The sequence below is a fragment of the Uranotaenia lowii genome, chromosome 3 (genome assembly GCF_029784155.1).
Source record: "Uranotaenia lowii strain MFRU-FL chromosome 3, ASM2978415v1, whole genome shotgun sequence".
Classification (NCBI taxonomy): Eukaryota; Metazoa; Arthropoda; class Insecta; order Diptera; family Culicidae; genus Uranotaenia; species Uranotaenia lowii.
Window position 1 is genome coordinate 159,165,123 of NC_073693.1, and position 22,892 is coordinate 159,188,014.

The window sequence follows — 22,892 nt, forward strand, 5'->3', positions numbered from 1 at the left end:
TCCCAGAGAAACTAGTCCATCTCATCGAAGCACAGTACGAGGCATTTTCATGTCTCATGTCTCATGTCTTATGTCTCATGTCTCAGGCGAATTTCTGATCCTCAACGCCTTCTGGTTCATCGAAAAAAAAAAATGACTGGACAATTGTTGAAAAAACGCATGTCTCATGTCTCATGTTCCATGTCTCATGTCTCAGGTCTCATGTCTCATGTCTCATGTCTCAGGTCTTAGGTCATAGGTCTAAGGTCAAAGGTCTAAGGTTTCAGGTCTCAGGTCTCAGGTCTCATGTCTCATGTCTCATGTCTCATGTCTCATGTCTCATGTCTCATGTCTCATGTCTCATGTCTCATGTCTCATGTCTCATGTCTCATGTCTCATGTCTCATGTCTCATGTCTCATGTCTCATGTCTCATGTCTCATGTCTCATGTCTCATGTCTCATGTATAATGTCTCATGTGTCACGTCTCATGTCTCAGGTCTAATGTCTCAGGTCTAATGTCTCAGGTTTCATGTCTCATGTCTCGTGTCTCAGGTCTCATGTCAGGTCTCATGTCTCAGGTCTCATGTCACATGTCTCAGGTCTCATGTCTCAGGTCTCATGTCTCAGGTCTCATGTTTCAGGTCTCAGGTCTCAGGTCTCAGGTCTCAGATCTCAGGTCTCTGGTCTAATGTACCATATCTCATGTCTCATGTTTCATGTCCCATGTCTCAGTTCTCAGGTCTCATTTTTCATGTCTTAGGTCTCAGTTCTAATGTCCCATGTCTCATGTCTCATGTCTCAGGTCTCAGGTCTCAAAGTCTGAAGTCTCAGGTCTTTAAAGTTTTTTTACACGGTTTTCTGCAATTAGCACGGTTTTTTACACGGTTTTCTGCAATGAGCACTGTTTTTTTACACGGTTTTCTGCAATTAGCACGGTTTTTTACACGGTTTTCTGCAATTAGCACTGTTTTTTTACACGGTTTTCTGCAATTAGCACGGTTTATTTGCACGGTTTTTTTATGCGGTACGTATATCAGTGTAAAAAATAACCTTACTGTATTTGATTATTAATTTTTAAGTTCTTTTACATAAATAGTTTCTTTTGAATTGTTAAACTTTTGAAAATGCATCCTAAAATCTTTCAAATGATGATAGTGATTTGTATGAAGAAACCTTCAGTAACAAAATAGGGAACTTACTTTCATCGTTTATTGAAATTTAAAAATTTGCTACAAATTCTGGTGTACTTAGTTTAAGATTGCCAGCTTTTATTTAAAGCTTTGCAAAATTCGAAACAAAAATCCGGGCAGTATCCGAAAACATTTGTCAAGAATCCAAGAACTATTCAACAAAAATCAAGAAAAAAAAAATTGAATCAATATTTTTTCATCGAAAAACATAACAAGATTATGAATCGAATTTCAGGCTCGTGGAAAATCGGTTTTTATGTAAGTAAATCTAACTTGACACATATAATTTTTTGGCTCACAAAATTTATTATTATAATGTTGCAACTTGAACTTTTGGTTTTATTTTCCAAAGAAATATGGGAATTACTCCGGACAAAGTCGTATTTTTTTCAAAAAACCTTTCCCATTTTTTGATATTTTTTTTTAAATAAAAAAACCGAGTACCCCAGTGCTTATGTAATTACACCACCAGAATCGGTATGCAATAGCTTTCTAGTGAATATAATTTTTGTGGGGAAGTCTTGAGTTACTATACTTAAAATCAAAAGTTGAGTTTAAGTACAAGAAAATCTGAAAAATGCAAATTGACAAGAAGTTCGAAAACAGATAATTTTTAAAATTCTTCAAAAATTCTGTGTTTCGTATTTTGACAATCTAGATATGCAAGAATATGAGAAATTACTTCAACTTTTCAATCCTCTTTTCAAAATTTATCTCTCGTGACTCAAGCAATTTTGACGATTCATTGACGGTTCAAATACGGCTTTACACCACTACAAAAGCCCTCAATAATGATTTTTTTATTATAATTTGGATGTTTTGGGCTTAAGTCAAAGTTGCCAGATCAAAATCCAGGCATTTGATTTCAAAATTGTCGACCTGAAATCCGGGCAATATCCAGACAAATTTAATTAAAACCCAGAAATTTCTCAACAAAAATCAAGAAAATAATGGAAAAAAATGTTCATCAAAACTCATTGACAGATTTTAAATCGAATTTTTGGCTTTTTAAAAACTTTTATGATTATTGTTGTAAAACTTTCTCAAAAAAAATTGTTTTGGAGACATAAATTGAAAAAAAAAAATAACAACACAATTTATTTTTTTGTTTGATTTGCCAAATAAAGTAATGAAATGCGGGCAAAATCCGAGCTTTTTCGAAGAAATACGGGCAACCGAACTGGCCGGACTGTTCCCAACATTTGTATAGAAACGGGCAATTTGGCAACCTCAGTTGAAATGGTAATTGAAATAAAGAATTTTCAATTATGTATTTCTAATTCGATTTTCAAATTAAAGTAAAAATAAAAATTCCGAATGAAGACTCCTTGTCGTCAATTTGAAGTTTTTTCTTAAGTTTGAATTTTGCATATAATTTCAAAGTTTTTTTTTCATTTTCGGAAAAAAAAATTAACTAGGGTGATTTGCCAATCGTTGCACAGCTAAGCACATGATTTTGGTGTTTATGCTGTATTTTACTCATTTCAACCAAATTCACTCGATTTTTTTTGTCGATGCACTCATACAGCATTCGTCAACAAGACCCAAAAGTTCAAGTATTTGAAAAAAGTGACTTAAAAATTTAAAAAATCATATAAAACAGCTTATCTGTGCCCAATTGTTGCACAGGCAAATTTTGTGTCGTGCATAATGTTGTCCGATTTTTTCCAATGGTTGCACATTTAAAAAATCAGTCACCATGAGGTCGAATAGGCTGATATTTGTTACGGAAGCTTATTATGAGAACTTCTAGTTCAAATGCAATCTTATTTTTAGACGGCCCCTTATGGGGGGAGGGAGGGGGGGGTCTTCCATATAAACCGTCCAATGCACTTTCCAATTCCAATTCGGCGTTTGAGTGTCTGGAATAGCATTTATCACACGTGAAGTTTTCTCAGAAACTCAAATCCACCTCTTAATTTACCCGAAGCCATTTGAGTGGAGTGTTATTTAACTTAATTTGCTCAGTGTTGAGCCTTTTTCTTTATATGTCCTACCAACTTAAATTTTATGTCTTTAAAATCCCATAGAATGAACTGAAAGGTATTTAATGCTTAATTTTTAAACGGCTATTGACAGGTGAAAAGATTAGAGAACGTGATCTACCCCTATGAAGAAGATGCGATTTTATAAAACAAATGTTTCAGAACTCACTTGAAAGTCGATCGATTTTTACATAATGAATCACAATTTAAAACTTGAAAATGGACACAACCACGCCCAAAGTGCTGATTTATGCTCATGATATACAATTTTGTATAAGAATTTTTTTTTCGAAAAGTTAATTGATTTAAATGTCTTTTTCATATAAGTGGGTTTATATGTAATTAATGTAACCTCTTTTGCATTTCATCAATCTTCAGGAAACAATCACATCACATAGAAATGCTTCCCAAGAGTTTTCCGGCTGAAAAACTGTTTTGGATCAAATAAAGTTTCACAAAGCTATGACTGTTTAATTTTCTGGATGATAAGGGCCAAATAAAGCTTCACATAGATGTCTCCAGTGACGGCAGCTCGACGGCAGATTAGAATTCCTGAGAAAATTGCACGTCAGATAAGTAATATTTCGGGTCTCCCAACCTTCGACTTCTAGTTTTTGGGATTAAGGGTCGTAGTTTTCCTCCTGTACAATGTTCTGACAATATTAATAACAATATGAAGGGGATCGTTGTTGACATGGAATAAAATTCTTTTAGATTTGTCGTCCCGAAATTAGAGAAACAGATTTTTTCAGAAAAGTTTTTAGATTCTTTGCATAAAATGTTGAGTAAATGGTCGGGATAAAGGATTTCAAATAAATCTGATAAAAAGTAGTCTCTCAAAGCCAATGCAATTGAGTTGACTTTGACACTTTTCAGACAATGCAAATTGCCCGACTTTCATACATACGTAAATTTTTTCAACGAGTTTTATAATTTTAAAACTTCATTTTTAAGATTTGACGGTAGAAAAAATAAACTTATGTAGTTATAAAGTGTCTTTAAATTATTGAATTTTAAAAATCAACACTGAGTGCAAAAAATGTGAAAATTCTGAGTGAAAAACGATTAATTAAAGCACAGAATTAACTAGAATTACTAGTCAAACGCAAATATCCACTTATTCAGAAAAAAACATGTCATATCAATAGATAATTCGAGTTGTTTTAGTTGCATGTAGTCAATGGAAGTGTTCAATTTTGTATGACGATTTGTATTCAAGAAGAACTTTTCGCATATACAAGAAATTCAAATAAGTTTGAAATGAATTTTGTTTTGAATTATTAATTTTGCCCATTCTTAAGATTAATTGTTTGCCAGCATGAGAAGAAGCAAAGTATTTCATGAAAAAGTTATAACCATTTCGAAATAAAAAATCGTAATCCATTAAAAAGTATTGTAAAATTTCAGGATTTGCTTTCTGAAGCTCTCAATAATTTCATGACATGTTTTTGCGAAAGTTTTAAATCATCACACTTATTGGCTATGCAAAGCAGTATAATGCGATTCTTATTTTCATCCGGTTAACCAGCTTTCAAGTTAGCTGTCAAAACACTAAAACTAAAAATATTTACCTATTTTGAATTTTTTGTATGACAACGATTATCAATTCTGGGGTACAAGTTAGGTTAAGTTTTTGTTCACATGCAATGTATTGCAAGAACCAAGAATTTTTTTTAAAAAAATACAAACTTATGTTATTTGAACTTTCAGTACATCTGTGATGGTTTTTGAATGGAAATTTGGATTTTACCTACTAATTCAAAGCAAATTGTGATAAATCAGGACTTAATCAATCGCTTCCAAATTTTTTATGGCTATTTTTAGCTGTAAAAACAACCAAACAAAGTTATTGGAGGTAAACGAATTAATAAATTTAAAATTTCCAAACAAATTTTGCAGCGGAATTATGTACAACAATGGGGCAGGAGGAGATTGAGCGGACCAACTGTTGCACGATCGAACATATTTTCTGGTTAAGTATGGATCATAATTTTTTTTTTCTAAATGATGGTGTTAAAATTGTCCAACAAACGTTTCGTATAGAAAACTGATACGAAAAATGTTTTGTTTTGGCGTAAAACCTTATATGCCGTAGAAGGAATGTTAAAGTTTTTGTTAACAATTAGCACAAAAACCGCGCGAAAAAAAACAAAAAAAAATTAAAACTGTCGTAAGATACACACTTACCAGCAGAAAATATCACAAAAGCCTCATATTATCAGAAAACATTCCGAATTACATGATTCAGTATTATTTTTGAGGAAAATTGAAAAACAGCTGAAGTATTGACAATTTAAGTCATGCTGTGCAACAATGGGTTAGGGGACATTAGCAAATCACCCTACATGTAGAAAATGCGTATGAGTTTTGAGAATCATTAATCAAATTTTGAAGGAAATGTAAAACCAATTTTAAACGACGATTTCAAACGAAGCTTTTCATTTCAATTTTTAATGATGATTCGAACCGAAAATCTCGAATCCTAAACTGGATAAATAATCCGAAGTATCAAAACACAAATAAAATTTTGTTTTTTGTTAAATATAAGGAACTAGAATCTTTGAAATCAGTTGAATCCTATTTGAAATTGGAAGTTGGAAAATTTTAAAAAACTGTGGCTGAATTCTAAACCTGGGATAAATTTTCGAGGTTTTGACATCAGTTCTGAGTCAAGATTGTTACTCTTAATTACCTTACGCCATCTCACATATTTGATCAAGAATTACAAATTATGAGTGTAGGTTAGAAAACCTCGCTTGCTTTTAATGAACCCTCATGGGGGGAGGGGGGGGGGGGTTAGCCCTCAAATCCCTTCCCGTTCCTACGACCATGCCCTAAAACCTCAAACCTCATAGCATAGAACCTGGATAAGCGAGAAACCTTTAGAAGCGAGAAACAAAGTTCTGTCTCGCTTATCCTTGTTCGACTATATTCCTACAGATAAATTTTGGCTTATGGAAATTGATGTTGATGTTTTCAGTTTTTGAAATCTTCGAAGATTAGTTTGAGCCAGATAATGCATATTACCTGAGCAGTGTAAATACATCTGGTGATTTATGCTTAAGTGTTGTTTTTTAAGAACACGTTGGATGTCAACGTTCAGTAATTAGTATATTTTTGGTTAAAACGGTATGTTAGATTAAAGAAAATCACAAAATCATGAATGAATTTAAATAAATCTGTCTACTTGAGCATTTCAAACAAAAAGTTGGATCTTTGACATTTTTTGGTTTTTTAAACGAAAAAACATTGTGTTCGATTTCGAACGTATTGGTCACCCTAGAATAAATAACGCCTAAAGGTAGACAATCCACTCTGTTAATATATTCTTATATTGTTCAAAATCGCGGGAAAAGTTGTAATTATGAATTCAAATCAAATAAAAATTCTCTTTCATGTTAACCGTTCTTCAAGAAGTTGGTTCTGACACAACACATTGTTTAAATTTATTCGTGAATTATTACCCACAAAAAACCACACTTGCTAGAAATCCATTTTTTCGCAGATGATAGCGAAATTCCTCGGAGTTGTTGTTATGGTGTGTCTACGTAGAATGTTGACGATTTGTGTTGACAAACATATCCAGATGAATTTATCACTTAACAAGCAAAGCAAAAGGCGAGCACCTGGGATATGATTCCGGTAAAAGCATTGAGGAAGAATTTCATACTACCTACTATGTATTCCAGTGAAGTGATTTGAAGATTGCTGACGAAGGGGAGGAATTTCATCTTTCTGACGAAAGTACCTTATTTTTCCAAAAGTTCCGTGAGCAACATTAAATATTCATACGCGCAACATGTTGAAATGGAAAGCTTCGGCAGAAGGAATGATGAACTGAACACTCGAATCCAATTCAAGACCTTTTGATGATCGTGTAACATTTTTGGGTAGAATTGCAAAGGCAAGTCAAGATTTTTATTTTCCAAGTTTGATTCATCCTAATTGCAAGAACATATTTAAATCAATTTCATATTCATAGTACCGCAACTTGGCAACCTTTTCGAGAATCATAAAGCAGCAGCAGCATCAAGTAATTAAATCCCGACAGATGCAGCTTCTATTCGGTGGCTAAATTTCTCGTAATTCGTGAATCCTTCCGGTTCCAGGTATTCAGCTGGCCCCGTTAGCTAACAACCATTTTCCGAACAGGTTGGCTTGGTTGTCGAAAGTCCTCCGTGAGGAGGGAGAATGTTCTAATGTTCTAGGGACCGTCTAGCTTCTCATCCGAATTCATAATCCTGTGTTAGCTAGCAACGAGGAGGACCACACATCGTTTACTCGACCCGAAATCTCGAGATGAGCCTTGTGGCTTAAGGTTTAGGAATAATCATGACATGCACGGTGGCAGTAACCATCGTTTAGTGGAAAGGAAACTGATTCGGGGTTTTACAGGGTTTCTAGATGAATGGCGATTGTTTTGAACTATCTTTTCTGTTTTAAAATGAAATTTAATGGTTTGCATTGGATTTATCAAATTATTTTTCTGTCGAGGAAATTTTTTTTAACTACGTTTGCATATTGGTTAAGATTAGAAAGTTTTTATTTAGACTACCCTAGAAAACAAAAGTGAATTTCAAAAAAATGTGAAAGTATCGCCTCATTCAATGCTTACCTCAAACAGCTTAAATTGAACACCTAAAGGCTCCAGATCGAAAAAAGTCAGTCCTCCAAACGCAAAAAAAATTAGCTTTGTAATGAAATGTAGAAGCAACTGCCGCTGCCTGTTTCGTAGAATATAGCCTTCAAATTTCTTAAACCAATGGGCATGAGATCGAATCCTTGTCATGACATACATAGTACACTTTCTGTAGGTTGGTGGTTTTAGGAAACTAAATCTGGCATTAAACGAAATTTGGATAAGGAAAAAGATTCTATGGTTTTTGAGACCTGTTTTTGACCCCTACAATTATTTGGGACCCTTCCCTTGTTCCATTAAGTGAGATAGGAAGAAGAGACGGGAGCTCCATACATTTTAGTAGCAAATTTATAATATTAGAGTCATACAAAAGAAACCAACTATAGTAGGGGAGGGTTTTTGAGATAGAGAAATATTTCTATGGTTATTCGGGAACCTTCGGGTACCGATCGATCAAATTTTGCAAAAAAGAAAAACGGGGTACGAGGAAGTATTTCTTGATAACTAAACAGGGAGACTCTAATATTTTTTGTTAATGACTTGTAAAGTGATCAAGCAAATGGAACCAAATTTGGCTCAGAAGAGGAGTTTTATACAAGTGAAACATTTACTGTGACAGGGCGAGTGCGGTCGTGTTTTTCTGCTCGTGCATTTTTGCGTTTAATTTTTTGGGGGAAATGAATAATTATTACCAGAAATTTCTTATCGTAGTAAAATCCGGTTTGTTCGGAGTTTAGGTGGTCTCAAAACCTAGCTGCGGAGAGGGAAAATAAGTGACCAATAGTGTTCACAAGTGCGAATGGCATCTTTTGCCCCGTTTGTATCCAAGTTCTGCTGTTGTTTTTCTCCAGCGGAGCATATTTGTAGACTCTGATTTGTGCTGCCTTTAAAGCTTATAATGTTAATAGTGATAGTGAATAATGGAAATTTTTGTGAAATTGACCACTACGAATAATTTTTTCAAGTATTTTACTCCCGTAAGCATCTCAAAAATTGTGTTAAGTATGTATCAACCACGTATAAACGGGAGAGCATATTGGGAAGAGCGGAATAGCTGAGATTCGATTCCCCGGCAGTGAAATGGTTTTTGTGTTAAATGGTTCCCAAAAGTGTGTATTCGGTTCTGATTTAAGAATCAATTCACTATTCCAATTAATTATATCCAATTGATTGGTTCTTGCGTGATGAGTAATGGGCAGAAAAAAAAATGAAAGAATGGAAAAGAAAGGCAAGATGAAAGGGGTAAAATTTCGTCGACCATTGAGGCGTTGCTTGCTATGATGTGTTTCTGAATGCAATCGGTAGAAAAACACAAACGCTAGAATAAGTGTGAAAGTGATTGCAAAGCTATAGGTCCACGTTCAAGGAGTTGGGCGAAATTGATCATGATACAATGATAAGGATCTGGAGTTCAGGTTGCCTGGTGTATGAGATTCGAAACCCATAACTTGCGGTAGGTTAAAGGCTCAAATTCTGATATCGGCCTATAGGTAAGATGTGTCATCCTCATGTCATTGAAATCTATTAAAAATTCAAAACATTTTCATCCCTTTTTGTTTTATTTAGCCCACAAGTATATTTCCTGGATTTTTTTCTATTTTTTTTGCATTTTTCATGCAGAATAAATGTGAGGGGGAAATAAATTTTATGAAAAAAGCCTTTCGAGATCTAAACAGACCTCGAAAGGTTTCATGATCTACTGATATTTTCCGTTTCTCTTTTTGCCTTTCTAACAGAAAGGTTTGGTTATCGGTCGATTGGGGAGATCATTAATTATGGGTCTTAGACATACCTTTATAGGTACCTATCGACTCAGCTCGACGAGTTCTGTTGATGTCCGTGGATTTGTATGTGCCATTTTAAAAATGTCAAGAACGTTTTTGCGAAACTGGGCTGCACAATTAAAATGATTTTAGTCTCAAAAGAATGCATTTTTTTTTCTACACAACCCTTTCAAAAACGGGAAAAAAAACAAAATAGTTGAAACCGTTTTCTTTACCAAATACATATCATACTTATTATGGCATAAAAAAAAGTTGCTAGTGGCGCCTCGAAGCAGCAGCACCAGCAATCATTTATAAATTAGAGATAATCAAAATAAAATATTAAATTTTATTGACTCGGGAATCGAACCAAGAACCTTCAGATCCCAAGTCGCAAACGCTATCCAATAAACCATCGGCACGCTTGACTAAGAGTGGCTCAAACTCAAATAAGTAAAAGGCATTACTAAGACGCACCGTGGTCTGGGCAGTTTCTCAGTCTACTGGGGCGAATACGGCAACAGTGTTTATATCTTACACTTCTTGCTTTTCAATGCAGCAAATGGCGGATGGGCGTTTCCTTCAGAGTCCGCCATGCCTATAGACACTATAATTTCATATATGAAATTATAGTGTCTATAGCCATGCCGGGTGTCAACAAAATGCAGAGCCGTACAGAAAACTGCGTTGGGGGGAATTTATATGAAGATTTTATGACCCTCGTTTTTTTTACCCTTGTTGAAGAATGAATTTATGTTTTTTTTTTCATTTCTACATACTCATACATAATTTAGATTCAATTTCAGATGCAGAATTCAAATTCAGTTTTCAAATTCAGGATACAGGTTTAGGAATTAAAATTCAGGATTCAGAATTCAGAATTCAAAATTCAGATTCAGAACTATATTCAGATTCAGAACTCATACTCAGATTCAGAATTCAGATTCAGAATTCAGATTCAGAATTCAGAATTCAGATTCAGAATTCAGATTCGGAATTCAGATTCAGAATTCCGATTCAGAATTCAGATTCAGAATTCAGATTCAGAATTCAGATTCAGAATTCAGATTCAGAATTCAGATTCAGAATTCAGATTCAGAATTCAGATTCAGAATTCAGATTCAGAATTCAGATTCAGAATTCAGATTCAGAATTCAGATTCAGAATTCAGATTCAGAATTCAGATTCAGAATTCAGATTCAGAATTCAGATTCAGAATTCAGATTCAGAATTCAGATTCAGAATTCAGATTCAGAATTCAGATTCAGAATTCAGATTCAGAATTCAGATTCAGAATTCAGATTCAGAATTCAGATTCAGAATTCAGATTCAGAATTCAGATTCAGAATTCAGATTCAGAATTCAGATTCAGAATTCAGATTCAGAATTCAGATTCAGAATTCAGATTCAGAATTCAGATTCAGAATTCAGATTCAGAATTCAGATTCAGAATTCAGATTCAGAATTCAGATTCAGAATTCAGATTCAGAATTCAGATTCAGAATTCAGATTCAGAATTCAGATTCAGAATTCAGATTCAGAATTCAGATTCAGAATTCAGATTCAGAATTCAGATTCAGAATTCAGATTCAGAATTCAGATTCAGAATTAAGATTCAGAATTCAGATTCAGAATTCAGATTCAGAATTCAGATTCAGAATTCAGATTCAGAATTCAGATTCAGAAATTAGATTCAGAATTCAGAATTCAGATTCAGAATTCAGATTCAGAATTCAGATTCAGAATTCAGATTCAGAATTCAGATTCAGAATTCAGATTCAGATTCAGAATTCAGATTCAGAATTCAGATTCAGATTCAGAATTCAGACTCCGAATTGAGATTCAGAATTCAGATTCAGAATTCAGAGTCAGAATTCAGATTCAAAATTCAGAGTCAGATTTAAAATTCAGAATTTAGATTCAGAATTCAAATTCAGAGATCAGAATTCAGATTCAAAATTTAGATTCAGAATTCAGATTCAAAATAATGTAGATTCAGAATTCAGATTTAGATTTCAGATTCAGGATTCAGATTCAGAATTCAATTTTTGTAAATTTTTTTTCGGCATATCGGTGAAAAATTTAGATTCATTGAGAAAGAATATCAGAATTGTAAATTGATGAAGATGTTGCGAAGTAAAGTATGGTGTACGTTAATAAGTTTTACTTGCTAAAATGTTCTTTCACACTTTTCATCATCCGTAAATTTTCTCCTCACTTTTCTACCCATCTTTATCAATTTTCAATTCTGAAATTGTTTCTCCCAGAATACTAATTTTCACAGTTTTTGATAAATTTGCGATGACTTAAAGATCATTACGCTTGAAAACACGATTTTGTATTGTGAAAACTTTTTTTCACAATTTTTCTGAAATTAAGGGTGCTGCATACTTTTAGGGGTAAAACCATACTACTAAAAGTTGTAAAATCCGAAATCATAAAAAAAAATTTTGGATGAAGAAATTTCAATTTTGACAAACGCGTGATGCAAAACAAACATATTCCAGCAAATGAAAATGAGATTTACAAGATTAAGAATTCAGATTCTGAATTCAGATTTAGAATCCAGATTCAGAATTCAGATTCAGAATTCAGATTCAGAATTTAGATTCAGATTCAGAATTCAGATTCAGAATTCAGATTCAGAATTCAGATTCAGAATTCAGATTCAGAATTCAGATTCAGAATTCAGATTCAGAATTCAGATTCAGAATTCAGATTCAGAATTCAGATTCAGAATTCAGATTCAGAATTCAGATTCAGAATTCAGATTCAGAATTCAGATTCAGATTCAGAATTCAGACTCCGAATTGAGATTCAGAATTCAGATTCAGAATTCAGATTCAGAATTCAGATTCAGAATACAGATTCAGAATTCAGATTCAGAATTCAGATTCAGAATTCAGATTCAGAATTCAGATTCAGAATTCAGATTCAGAATTCAGATTCAGAATTCAGATTCAGAATTCAGATTCAGAATTCAGATTCAGAATTCAGATTCAGAATTCAGATTCAGAATTCAGATTCAGAATTCAGATTCAGAATTCAGATTCAGAATTCAGATTCAGAATTCAGATTCAGAATTCAGACTCAGAATTCAGATTCAGAATTCAGATTCAGAATTCAGATTCAGAATTCAGATTCAGAATTCAGATTCAGAATTCAGATTCAGAATTCAGATTCAGAATTCAGATTCAGAATTCAGATTCAGAATTCAGATTCAGAATTCAGATTCAGAATTCAGATTCAGAATTCAGATTCAGAATTCAGATTCAGAATTCAGATTCAGAATTCAGATTCAGAATTCAGATTCAGAATTCAGATTCAGAATTCAGATTCAGAATTCAGATTCAGAATTCAGATTCAGAATTCAGATTCAGAATTCAGATTCAGAATTCAGATTCAGAATTCAGATTCAGAATTCAGATTCAGAATTCAGATTCAGAATTCAGATTCAGAATTCAGATTCAGAATTCAGATTCAGAATTCAGATTCAGAATTCAGATTCAGAATTCAGATTCAGAATTCAGATTCAGAATTCAGATTCAGAATTCAGATTCAGAACACAGATTCAGAATTCAGATTTAGAATTCAGATTCAGAATTCAGATTCAGAATTCAGATTCAGAATTCAGATTCAGAATTCAGATTCAGAATTCATATTCAGAATTCAGATTCAGAATTCCGATTCAGAATTTAGATTCAGAATTCAGATTCAGAATTCAGATTCAGAATTCAGATTCAGAATTCAGATTCAGAATTCAGATTCAGAATTCAGATTCAGAATTCAGATTCAGAATTCAGATTCAGAATTCAGATTCAGAATTCAGATTCAGAATTTAGATTCAGAATTCAGATTCAGAATTCAGATTCAGAATTCAGATTCAGAATTCAGATTCAGAATTCAGATTCAGAATTCAGATTCAGAATTCAGATTCAGAATTCAGATTCAGAATTCAGATTCAGAATTCAGATTCAGAATTCAGATTCAGAATTCAGATTCAGAATTCAGATTCAGAATTCAGATTCAGAATTCAGATTCAGAATTCAGATTCAGAATTCAGATTCAAAATTCAGATTCAGAATTCAGATTCAGAATTCAGATTCAGAATTCAGATTCAGAATTCAGATTCAGAATTCAGATTCAGAATTCAGATTCAGAATTCAGATTCAGAATTCAGATTCAGAATTCAGATTCAGAATTCAGATTCAGAATTCAGATTCAGATTCAGATTCAGATTCAGAATTCAGATTCAGAATTCAGATTCAGAATTCAGATTCAGAATTCAGATTCAGAATTCAGATTCAGAATTCAGATTCAGAATTCAGATTTAGAATTCAGATTCAGAATTCAGATTCAGAATTCAGATTCAGAATTCAGATTCAGAATTCAGATTCAGAATTCAGATTCAGAATTCAGATTCAGAATTCAGATTCAGAATTCAGATTCAGAATTCAGATTCAGAATTCAGATTCAGAATTCAGATTCAGAATTCAGATTCAGAATTCAGATTCAGAATTCAGATTCAGAATTCAGATTCAGAATTCAGATTCAGAATTCAGATTCAGAATTCAGATTCAGAATTCAGATTCAGAATTCAGATTCAGAATTCAGATTCAGAATTCAGATTCAGAATTCAGATTCAGAATTCAGATTCAGAATTCAGATTCAGAATTCAGATTCAGAATTCAGATTCAGAATTCAGATTCGGAATTCAGATTCAGAATTTAGATTCAGATTCAGAATTCAGATTCAGAATACAAATTCAGAATTCACAATCAGAATTAAGATTTAGAATTCAGATTCAGAATTCAGATTTTTGTAAATTTATTTTCAGCATATCGGTGAAAATTTAGATTCTTGGAGAAAGAATATCGGAATTGAAAATTTATTATGATTGATGTTGCGGGGTAAAGTATGGTGTGCGTTTATAAGTTTTCCTTGCAAAAATGTTCTTTTGCGCTTTTCTCTTCATTTTTCTATCCATCTTTATCAGATTCAGAATTCAGATTCAGAATCCAGAAAAAGAATTCAGATTCAGATTTAGAATCCAGATTCCAGATTCAGATACAGAATTCAGATACAGAATACAGATTTAGAATTTAGATTCAGAATTCAAATTAGGAATTCAAAATTCAAAATTCAAAATTCAGAATTTTGAATTCAGAATTCAGAATCCAGAATTCAGAATTCTGAATTCTGAATTCTAAATTCTTAATTCTAAAATCTTAATTCTGAATTTGAATTCAGAATTCAGATTCATAATTCATATTCTGAGTTCAGATTCAGAATTCAGATTGAGAATTCAGATTTAGAATTCTGATTAAGAATTCGGATTAAAGATATTATATTCAAATATTAGACTAAGTGTTGTAACTCAAAATTCAAACTTTAGAATCAGAATAAGATTTCAGATTTAGTTTCCAGAATGAGATTAATCATTTAATAGTCATAATACTTTCCCCTCCTTTTGTGAGAATTTTTTCTTTTATGCATGGTTGAGCTCTAAAAAAGATATCATGCTAGGCCACGTGTTACGGCTATCCATCAATATTATAGTTGGTTTTACTTATTCAGTAAAAAAAGCATAAAAAAACAGTAAGATTCGAACCGTGACCAGCATCGTGAAAGTTCTGGTTGCAACCACGGCACCATTTCAGCGTAATATAAGTTTTGGAAATTCAACTGTTTAAATACCATTCTTTCCATACATAAAATGAACTCCTTACATACCAGTTCGCTTTTCCCCAAAAAACGTACTATGCATCATTTTTTTATATTGAGATCGGAATTTTTCGTGTTTGAATATCTGAAATCATACTTATATGATGCAGGGGGAAGGAATCTATCATGTGTTTTCTATATTATTTTAAATATTTCCAAATATAACTTACATTCTGTTAGAAAGGCTCCAATCCACTGTTAAGTGTATTAAATCGGATTTTTATTTTCAAGAGCGAGTAAAGGCGCTTTATCCTTGGTCGATGACCAGAAATTATTGTACACTGAAACCCTCAACAATGAGAATAAAAATTTAAACTCAGATATCCTGTTTTTTCTATCATTAAATTATTCAAAATGCTTTTAATCTAAGGTTCAGTATTTTTGTGTACAAAATAAATCATTTCAAGCCCTTCTAGAATGGTCCTAGTGATTGGCGGAGTTCCTTCACATTACGCATGGTTACTTCATTAAGGAGCATTTTTCTTAGCATGCTTCCAACGATATTGCCCATTTGAAACGTATGGTACTGGTGGTCCACGTTTCTTCCTGTTCCTGTGTTCCAGATGTCTCTGCGTTCTCTGCTCCATAGTGGGCCCGGCCATTTCATGTTTTCTATTATTTTAATGTATTTATGTTAACATAATAGAAAATATGAGCAAAAACAAAAAGAATAATAAAAATATTTTATTATTCTCCGGGATCGGACATAAGTTCTGGCTGTGGAAGTACGATTAGTGATTAGTGATTAGTGAGTGAAACATTTACTGTGACAGAATTTAGAAATTTATGAATAAATAAAATCAGAGTCATAAATTTAGAAACAGAAAAGTGATTGGAAAATAAATTTTAAGACAGGTATTGGAAACTGAAACGAGTATTTCAGAAAATAATAAATTATTTTTTTGAAAAAATACTACCAATTTTAGAACGTTTAGCAAAGCACACCGGGTCAAAACTTTTTAACCCTTTGATAAATTGTTGAATAACGCTGACCCCAAAAATTCGTACCTTTTACTTTTTTTTTTTAAATATTTTCACAGCCAAAAATATCTATAAATTTGGAAAGCTCTAGTCTGTTCTAGATGTACCGTAAGTCCAAAAAATACCATCGCATGATAAAAATTTCTTGGTTTATGCACTGAAATTTAAGTGGTAGCACCCCGAAACGTGTACTCCGGACGGGCAAAATATGGCGTACGTTAAGCATCGATGGAACCATTGCGCGCAATAGGGAAGCTTTCAAGAGCTCAACGTACTCCATATTTGCTCGTCATGTAAGCTTCGAACCAATCAAATTTCATTGTATAGGTTAAGGTAATGCTACCTCTATCCCGGTCCTACTTCTCCTAAATAATGAAATATTGCGGTGTAAAGTATGGTGTACGTTGAAAGTTTTTCCCACAAAAATGCTCTTTCGCTCTTTTCAACATCTGTAAATTTTTTCCTAACTTTTCTATCAATCTTTATCAATTTTCAATTCTGATATTCTTTCTCCAAGAATATACATTTTCACCGATAGACCGAAAAGAAATTTGAAAAAATTACTTATCAATAATAAATAAAAACAATCTTTGGAAAAAAAATCAGCAAAACTTATCAGCGGAATTTCAATCGTGGGCTTCAAAAAAACCTTACATGACTTTTTTTTAATCGCTAATAAAAATTCCCAAGCAACCAGAATTCCCTTAACAAGGTTCCATAAAAGCTTAATCAGCTCTCGTTTGTGTCTGAAGAGAATGCTAATCAGCCCAAAATTTAAGTTCTTAAAGCTAAAGCATGGATCACTACAAATCTGGACGCACTATTTATTTTACCATAGTGCTCCTAGTTGTCGGATCTGGAATGTTTTGGCAGCACTTTGTAGAGGAATGTTTCTTCTACCAGTGCTGAAAATTTCATTACGATTCGTTTTGTTTCAAAAAAGTTACACGTGATGGAAGCTGCGAGATGAAAATAAATTTTGAACACCCACGTCAAAAACGCCGGGTTCAAAAATCGCGAAATCGTTAAAAATGGTCAAATCAACCGTGTGTAGCGTTCTCAAACGTTTCCGTGAGATGCGTACTATCGATCGGCAGGTTCATACCAAGCGTCATAGTGGAATTAAGTATCGGAAACTGCATTTGAAGGTGTTGAGAACGATCAAGGAAAACACAGGGTAGTCGGACTATGACATTGCCAAGAAATTCAACGCCGACCGGTGCACCGTCAGCAGAATTCGTCTACGCGAAGGAATACGATCCTATCGGACCAGTAAGCAACCAAACCGGACATTGAAGCAGAATTTAGTAGCCAAAGGACGTGCCCGCAAGTTATACAAGAAGATTCCAACGAAGTTCGACGGATGCATCCTCATGGATGACGAAACGTACGTGAAGATGGATTTTGGGCAGCTTTCTGACCAAAAATTATGTAAAGCCACTGCAGTGGTGCACTGCACTGGTCATGGTGATGTCCCCGGCAACTTCAAATTTGTTTTTGCTGATAAGTGTGCAAGGAAGTGTTTGATCTGGCTAGGTATTTGCAGCTGCGGACGAAAAATTCCGGTTTTTGTGAAAAACAAGACCATGGACTCCGAAATTTACAAGGAGGAATGCCTGAAAAACTTTTTTTTTTTCGTACATTAGATCTCACAAAGGACTAGTTAAGTTTTCGCCAGATTTGGCAAGCTGCCACTACAGCTAGGAGGTTCTACAGTGGTATTGGGCCAACGGGTGGATTTTGTCGAAAAGGACATCAACCCACCCAACTGCCCTCAATTCCGCCCTATCGAAAAATTTTGGGCAATTGTCATGCAGATGATGAAGAAGAATGGTAGGACGACTCGGGAAGCAACAGAGATGAAGAGATTGTGGAACAAAATGGCCGCTGAGGTCAGCGAATAGGGTGTTCAAACTATAATGAGTGATACTCAACCAAAAGTTCGAAAATTCATCAAAACAACATCGGAATAATTTTTTTATTATTTTTCCTTCAAAGTGCAATACAAACCCTACATTTCAAGAACAAAACGTTTTTATTTCGTTTATATAGCTCCGAGATAGACCCGTTTTAATGCGTCCAGATTTGTAGTGATCCATGCTTTACTTTCAAGTTCGTTTAGGTGGCTGTAGAGAACGCTATTCAGCTTCTAAGGGAATGTCAAGGAACTTCTACGCGCCGAAAAAAAATCCGATTGATAGATTGCTCTGACATTCAAATGTCAGATTGCTAGGCTGCTGGACTGTCATGGTCTATCTCATTGGTTTTAACCCTTCGTTTCATAGAGTAACAAATTTGCAACAATTAATGTATGGAAAATTGGAAAAATCGTATTTTTTTTTGAATTTTTTTCCTTGATGTACTCATCATTTTCAACTGTTTAAATTGATTTTTAAGGAAAAATAAAAAATCATGAAACGAAGGGTTAATCATATTGTTTTGATTACGTCTAGAGAATTGAACCGCTGCTCTCTAGGTTGCAATGAAACTCACCAGCCTCTCGACCAATCCAGCAATAGTTCATTACCACTGTTTTAACTAGTATTTAAACTTAATGTCATTTGAGATGATTGAATAGGTTGATCAATAGATTGTACCTTATTTCGTTTAAAGGACTTTCAGTACACAATATTAATAGTAACAAAAATTCGCATCATCAAAAATTTGTTTGAATATCTAACCTTTATAAGAAAAATTCGAAAAAATCTTGAATCGAATTCCATTTGTAAATATCAGTACAGATACAAACAAAACAAATACCATGACAAGAAATTGACAGACATTTTCGACATGTCGCTTAGAATTCCCACACAGGTTCTTTCAAACACCTTCAAGTATCTTAATGGTGCGTTTTAGAATGTTAAGCGAACGTTATCGACCTTCTTGAAAGACATTTTTGACATGTCGCTTAGAATTCCCATATAGGTTCTTTTAAACACCTTCAAATATCTTAATGGTGCGTTTAGAATGTTACGCGAACGTTATGGACCTTCTTGAAAGAAGTTCCATTATAAGCGCTTAGAAGTTCCGTTATCGATAGTTTAACTTTTCAAAGGGCGATGGAAGTTCCTGAGTAAGTTTTACGAGACAAGGGTCACCTGAAGCTCCCGTAAAACATTTTTTTCAGCCAATTGTGAACTTCGGAGTTCCATCTTTAAGAAAAATGCGACTTTTGGTTGCTTGGGTTGTTGAGACCCACGATTGTGCAATTCACATGTTGACGAATGCTGCTTGAACTAGTAATCGCTAGTCTAGGGTGTAGCTATGTAAGGATCTTTCTGAGGTAATGAACAAAAAATGAACTCTATTCCACCACTGAAACCTCCGTGTTAAATTTATCATATCAACAGGATATGAGCTCAGAAACGTCTGGATTGAAAGAAAACAATTAGCACTAAAAGGGTACTCTCAAGACTTGCGGTTAGCGAGTGTACCAGTGCCCAAAGCAGAAGAGTTAGTCAGCTACAGGAGAAAACCTGCGCAGAGAAAATCCAGAGGTGCCACTTAAGTTTGAAGACGACAAGGGGGGTTTCGAGAGAGTTATTCTCTATGGCGCGCGCGTCTCGAGCTACGCTTCGGATAGTAGCGTGCAGGGTTGCTAACTTTTTTTTCATAAATCATCTAACTGGCGAAATAAAAATCAGACAAAATCAGGCTGCGATAATGTAACGGAAATTTCGCTAAAAGTGATGACCTTTGTTTTGGTCACCGCTCCTCATTTTCTTTCTAATATGTGTTGTGAGCCTACTTGGTTGGAGAATTCTACTGAATCAAAGCATCAAAGCAATCGAAAGATTCCCTTTAATTCCCTTTTTTTAAAATAAGAACTCAACGGAATCTTTCGATTGCTTTGATTCAGCCACATTTTCACCTTTTCGCTTCAGCAATGGTACCTAATCCAGTTCCTTACTACGCATTTTTATCACATTAGCAAAAATCAGGCAAATTCAATAGCTTATTAGGTTGTCAGACAGGACCTCGAAAAATCAGGCAATACCTGAAAAATCAGGCACACTGGCCTCTCTGGTAGCGTGAATTCCAGTGATGTCAACCTTCCAGATTTTGTTTGGATCTTCCAGACTTCTTGGCCTTCCGTAAAACATTTATTTTTTCAGGTTCTCAGACTTCCAGACTTTTAACATTTCTTCCAGACTTTTGGGGTTTTTAAGCTGTTATAGTAGGCAATGACGAGAATTAGGAATTAAAAAGTGTGAATGATATTGATCTGCTGAGATATATGTGAAATATGGAGTTAAGCACGTCCCACGGAATTGATAATGGCAGAAATATTGTACGTATTATACGATTATACAAGTAAAGTAATGAACAATATATAATATTTGCAAAATTGGGATCTGGCGATTAAAAAAAAAAGGTCACCACCTACGAAGATCGCTATCCAGAATTTTCCAGATATTTTTTTCTAAATATTCCTGACTTTTTTGAAAAACAGTTGGCAACTCTGGTGAGTTCTTTGCTGACGACCGGGAGGAAGACTTCCGTGATCCGAAGCCGAGATTGATTATCGCAGGAAGAAGTGATCCAGTCCAGCTGGAAGATTAGCTCGAAGCGGAGCTAGGATGAAGCTTATCGCTGAGAAGGTTACTCTCGTGGTGCTGTGCTACGCTGAAGTCAGCATCTGTAAGCTCGCATTCGAGTGCTGGAAAGGCATTTTTATACTTTAGGAAGGTTGTTTGTGGGACGGTTAGTTACCATGCAGGCTCAACTTATTGCCGACGCCAGAGCCAGACTGGACAACGACTTCTGACGGGGATCAAGATTAGAAAGAGAAGCTCGCTAAAAAAGTGTCGCTTGCGATTTACAGCCACGCTGTGGCTAACATGTGTCTGCTGATTTTCAATGGCTGAAAGACGTTGTGTGTATTGCGGAAAATCTAGGATTGCGGAAAGAACTAGCAATCGCTAGTGTAGAGTTTAGCTATGTAAGAACCTTACTGAAGCAATGAATAAAGAATTTCTCTATTCCACTACTGAAACCTGCGTTAAATATCTCATTTCAACAAAAATTTCGTTTTGAACACAAAACAAAAAAAAAACAATTGCTACACAATTTGTGTTTTTGTTTGTTTTGGCAAATTCCGGCAAAATCCGGGTTGTTTTTAAGTTTTGTATTAAATATCAAGGAAAACCCAAATAAAACCAGCGATTTTGGAAAGCATAGTCTTGGCTCAATCCTCAGATCTTAGGTTCAATATTTTTTGGTTCCAAGAAACAAATTATTTTCTGGATTTGGTAAAAATTTGAGTTAAATATGTTTAGTTTCAGTTTACGAGAAATAACATGATTTTAAAGGTGCGTCGGTTTACCTGATTCCATATTGTATGTTCATCCCTTTAAGTTCATTTGAGTTCGGCTGGACATGCCATATTTTCAAATGTCAAAAACTTCAATCGAAACAATGGAAAAAAAATTCGATAGTAAACAGCATTTTTTAGGTATTTTCTCGAAAAATATGATTCAAACGTTCTTCTTACCCAAATAATGTAGAAAAAAGTATCGTTCAAAATATGAATCGGAGCACAAATTACACCTCCCAAATCTTCCATTTTTGAGAGGAAGTTTTTATTACACAAAAATCCTAAGAATTTTGATTGTTATAAACAGACTCAGATTTTTAAATAAATTCTTCCGACAAATTATCTAGATATATGTTTGGATAATTAGTGTGATCGATGACGGTCTAAATTACGGTTTGGCGAAATTCTAATCACATAAAATCAGGATGTAAGGAATATTCACCCTGCTCACAAATTCACTTTCGAAGTAATTTCAAAGATAAAATGTTTCCAATGATTATAAGTCAGAATAATCAGTCAGGTATACCGTATTTAAAAGTCTTTCAACATTCAGTATGGTTTTATTACTATTTGTCCTTGAAAAACTCCAGGAACGCCTCCCTGTTGGAAGACGGAATTTCAAAGTTTCGCGCCCTAGTCGGCCTGTCAACCCATCAATTTGTGTATACCATTCATAATCTACTCTGCTGTAGCTTCTCTGCCTTCCTTCATACGACTAACAATACTTACTGGATGTGAACGTGTGATCCCACCAGTCGGTTTTGCACAGAAATGCCTTCAGGTTGTCGGCCGTCCTTCCGACGATGACAACGGGCGGGGCCACCAGAGTCCTCACGAGCAGGGCAATCCCGACGAAACCGCACAGCAAACCGAGCCGTTTCAGCAGGAAGGCATCGGTGATTTTCACCGCTTTCGCCGAACGGACACGGAAAATGACTGATATCCTGTTTAATGTTGCACCAGCCAGGACCCGTTCCCGATTCCGTTCCGATCCCGATCCGATCCGATACGTGGAATTTGCCGCGTTGACGATGTGAATATGAAACAAAAAGAAGAAGCAGCAGGAGGATTATTTCGTGGAAGCCAGCATGGCACACCCGGTGGAAAATTGTTCGTGTTATTTGAGTTATTAGACACTACCGGCTGGCCAGATATGAATGATGCCTCGTGGGTAGCACCTGTACGTGTAGATATCGAATTGTTCCCGCACAAAAGGAGCTAGCAGATATTTATAGAACCCGACGCACAACCTGGATTGCTTTTTTTTTTAAGTTTCAGGCCGGCTTATATGAGTTTTTTTTTTCTGTTTCAGG

At 34.5% G+C, this 22,892-nt stretch overlaps 1 protein-coding gene across 2 annotated transcripts in view; it reads right to left on the reverse strand.

Annotated features, from left to right (window-relative positions):
- LOC129755136 (uncharacterized) overlaps positions 1-22,892 on the reverse strand; it is an 824,173-nt gene that overhangs the window by 180,392 nt on the left and 620,889 nt on the right. For both annotated transcript variants that reach the window (XM_055751488.1, XM_055751489.1), the window contains exon 15: positions 22,309-22,523. In XM_055751488.1, the coding sequence (XP_055607463.1) occupies positions 22,309-22,523 (215 nt within the window). The remainder of the gene's footprint in view (positions 1-22,308; positions 22,524-22,892) is intronic.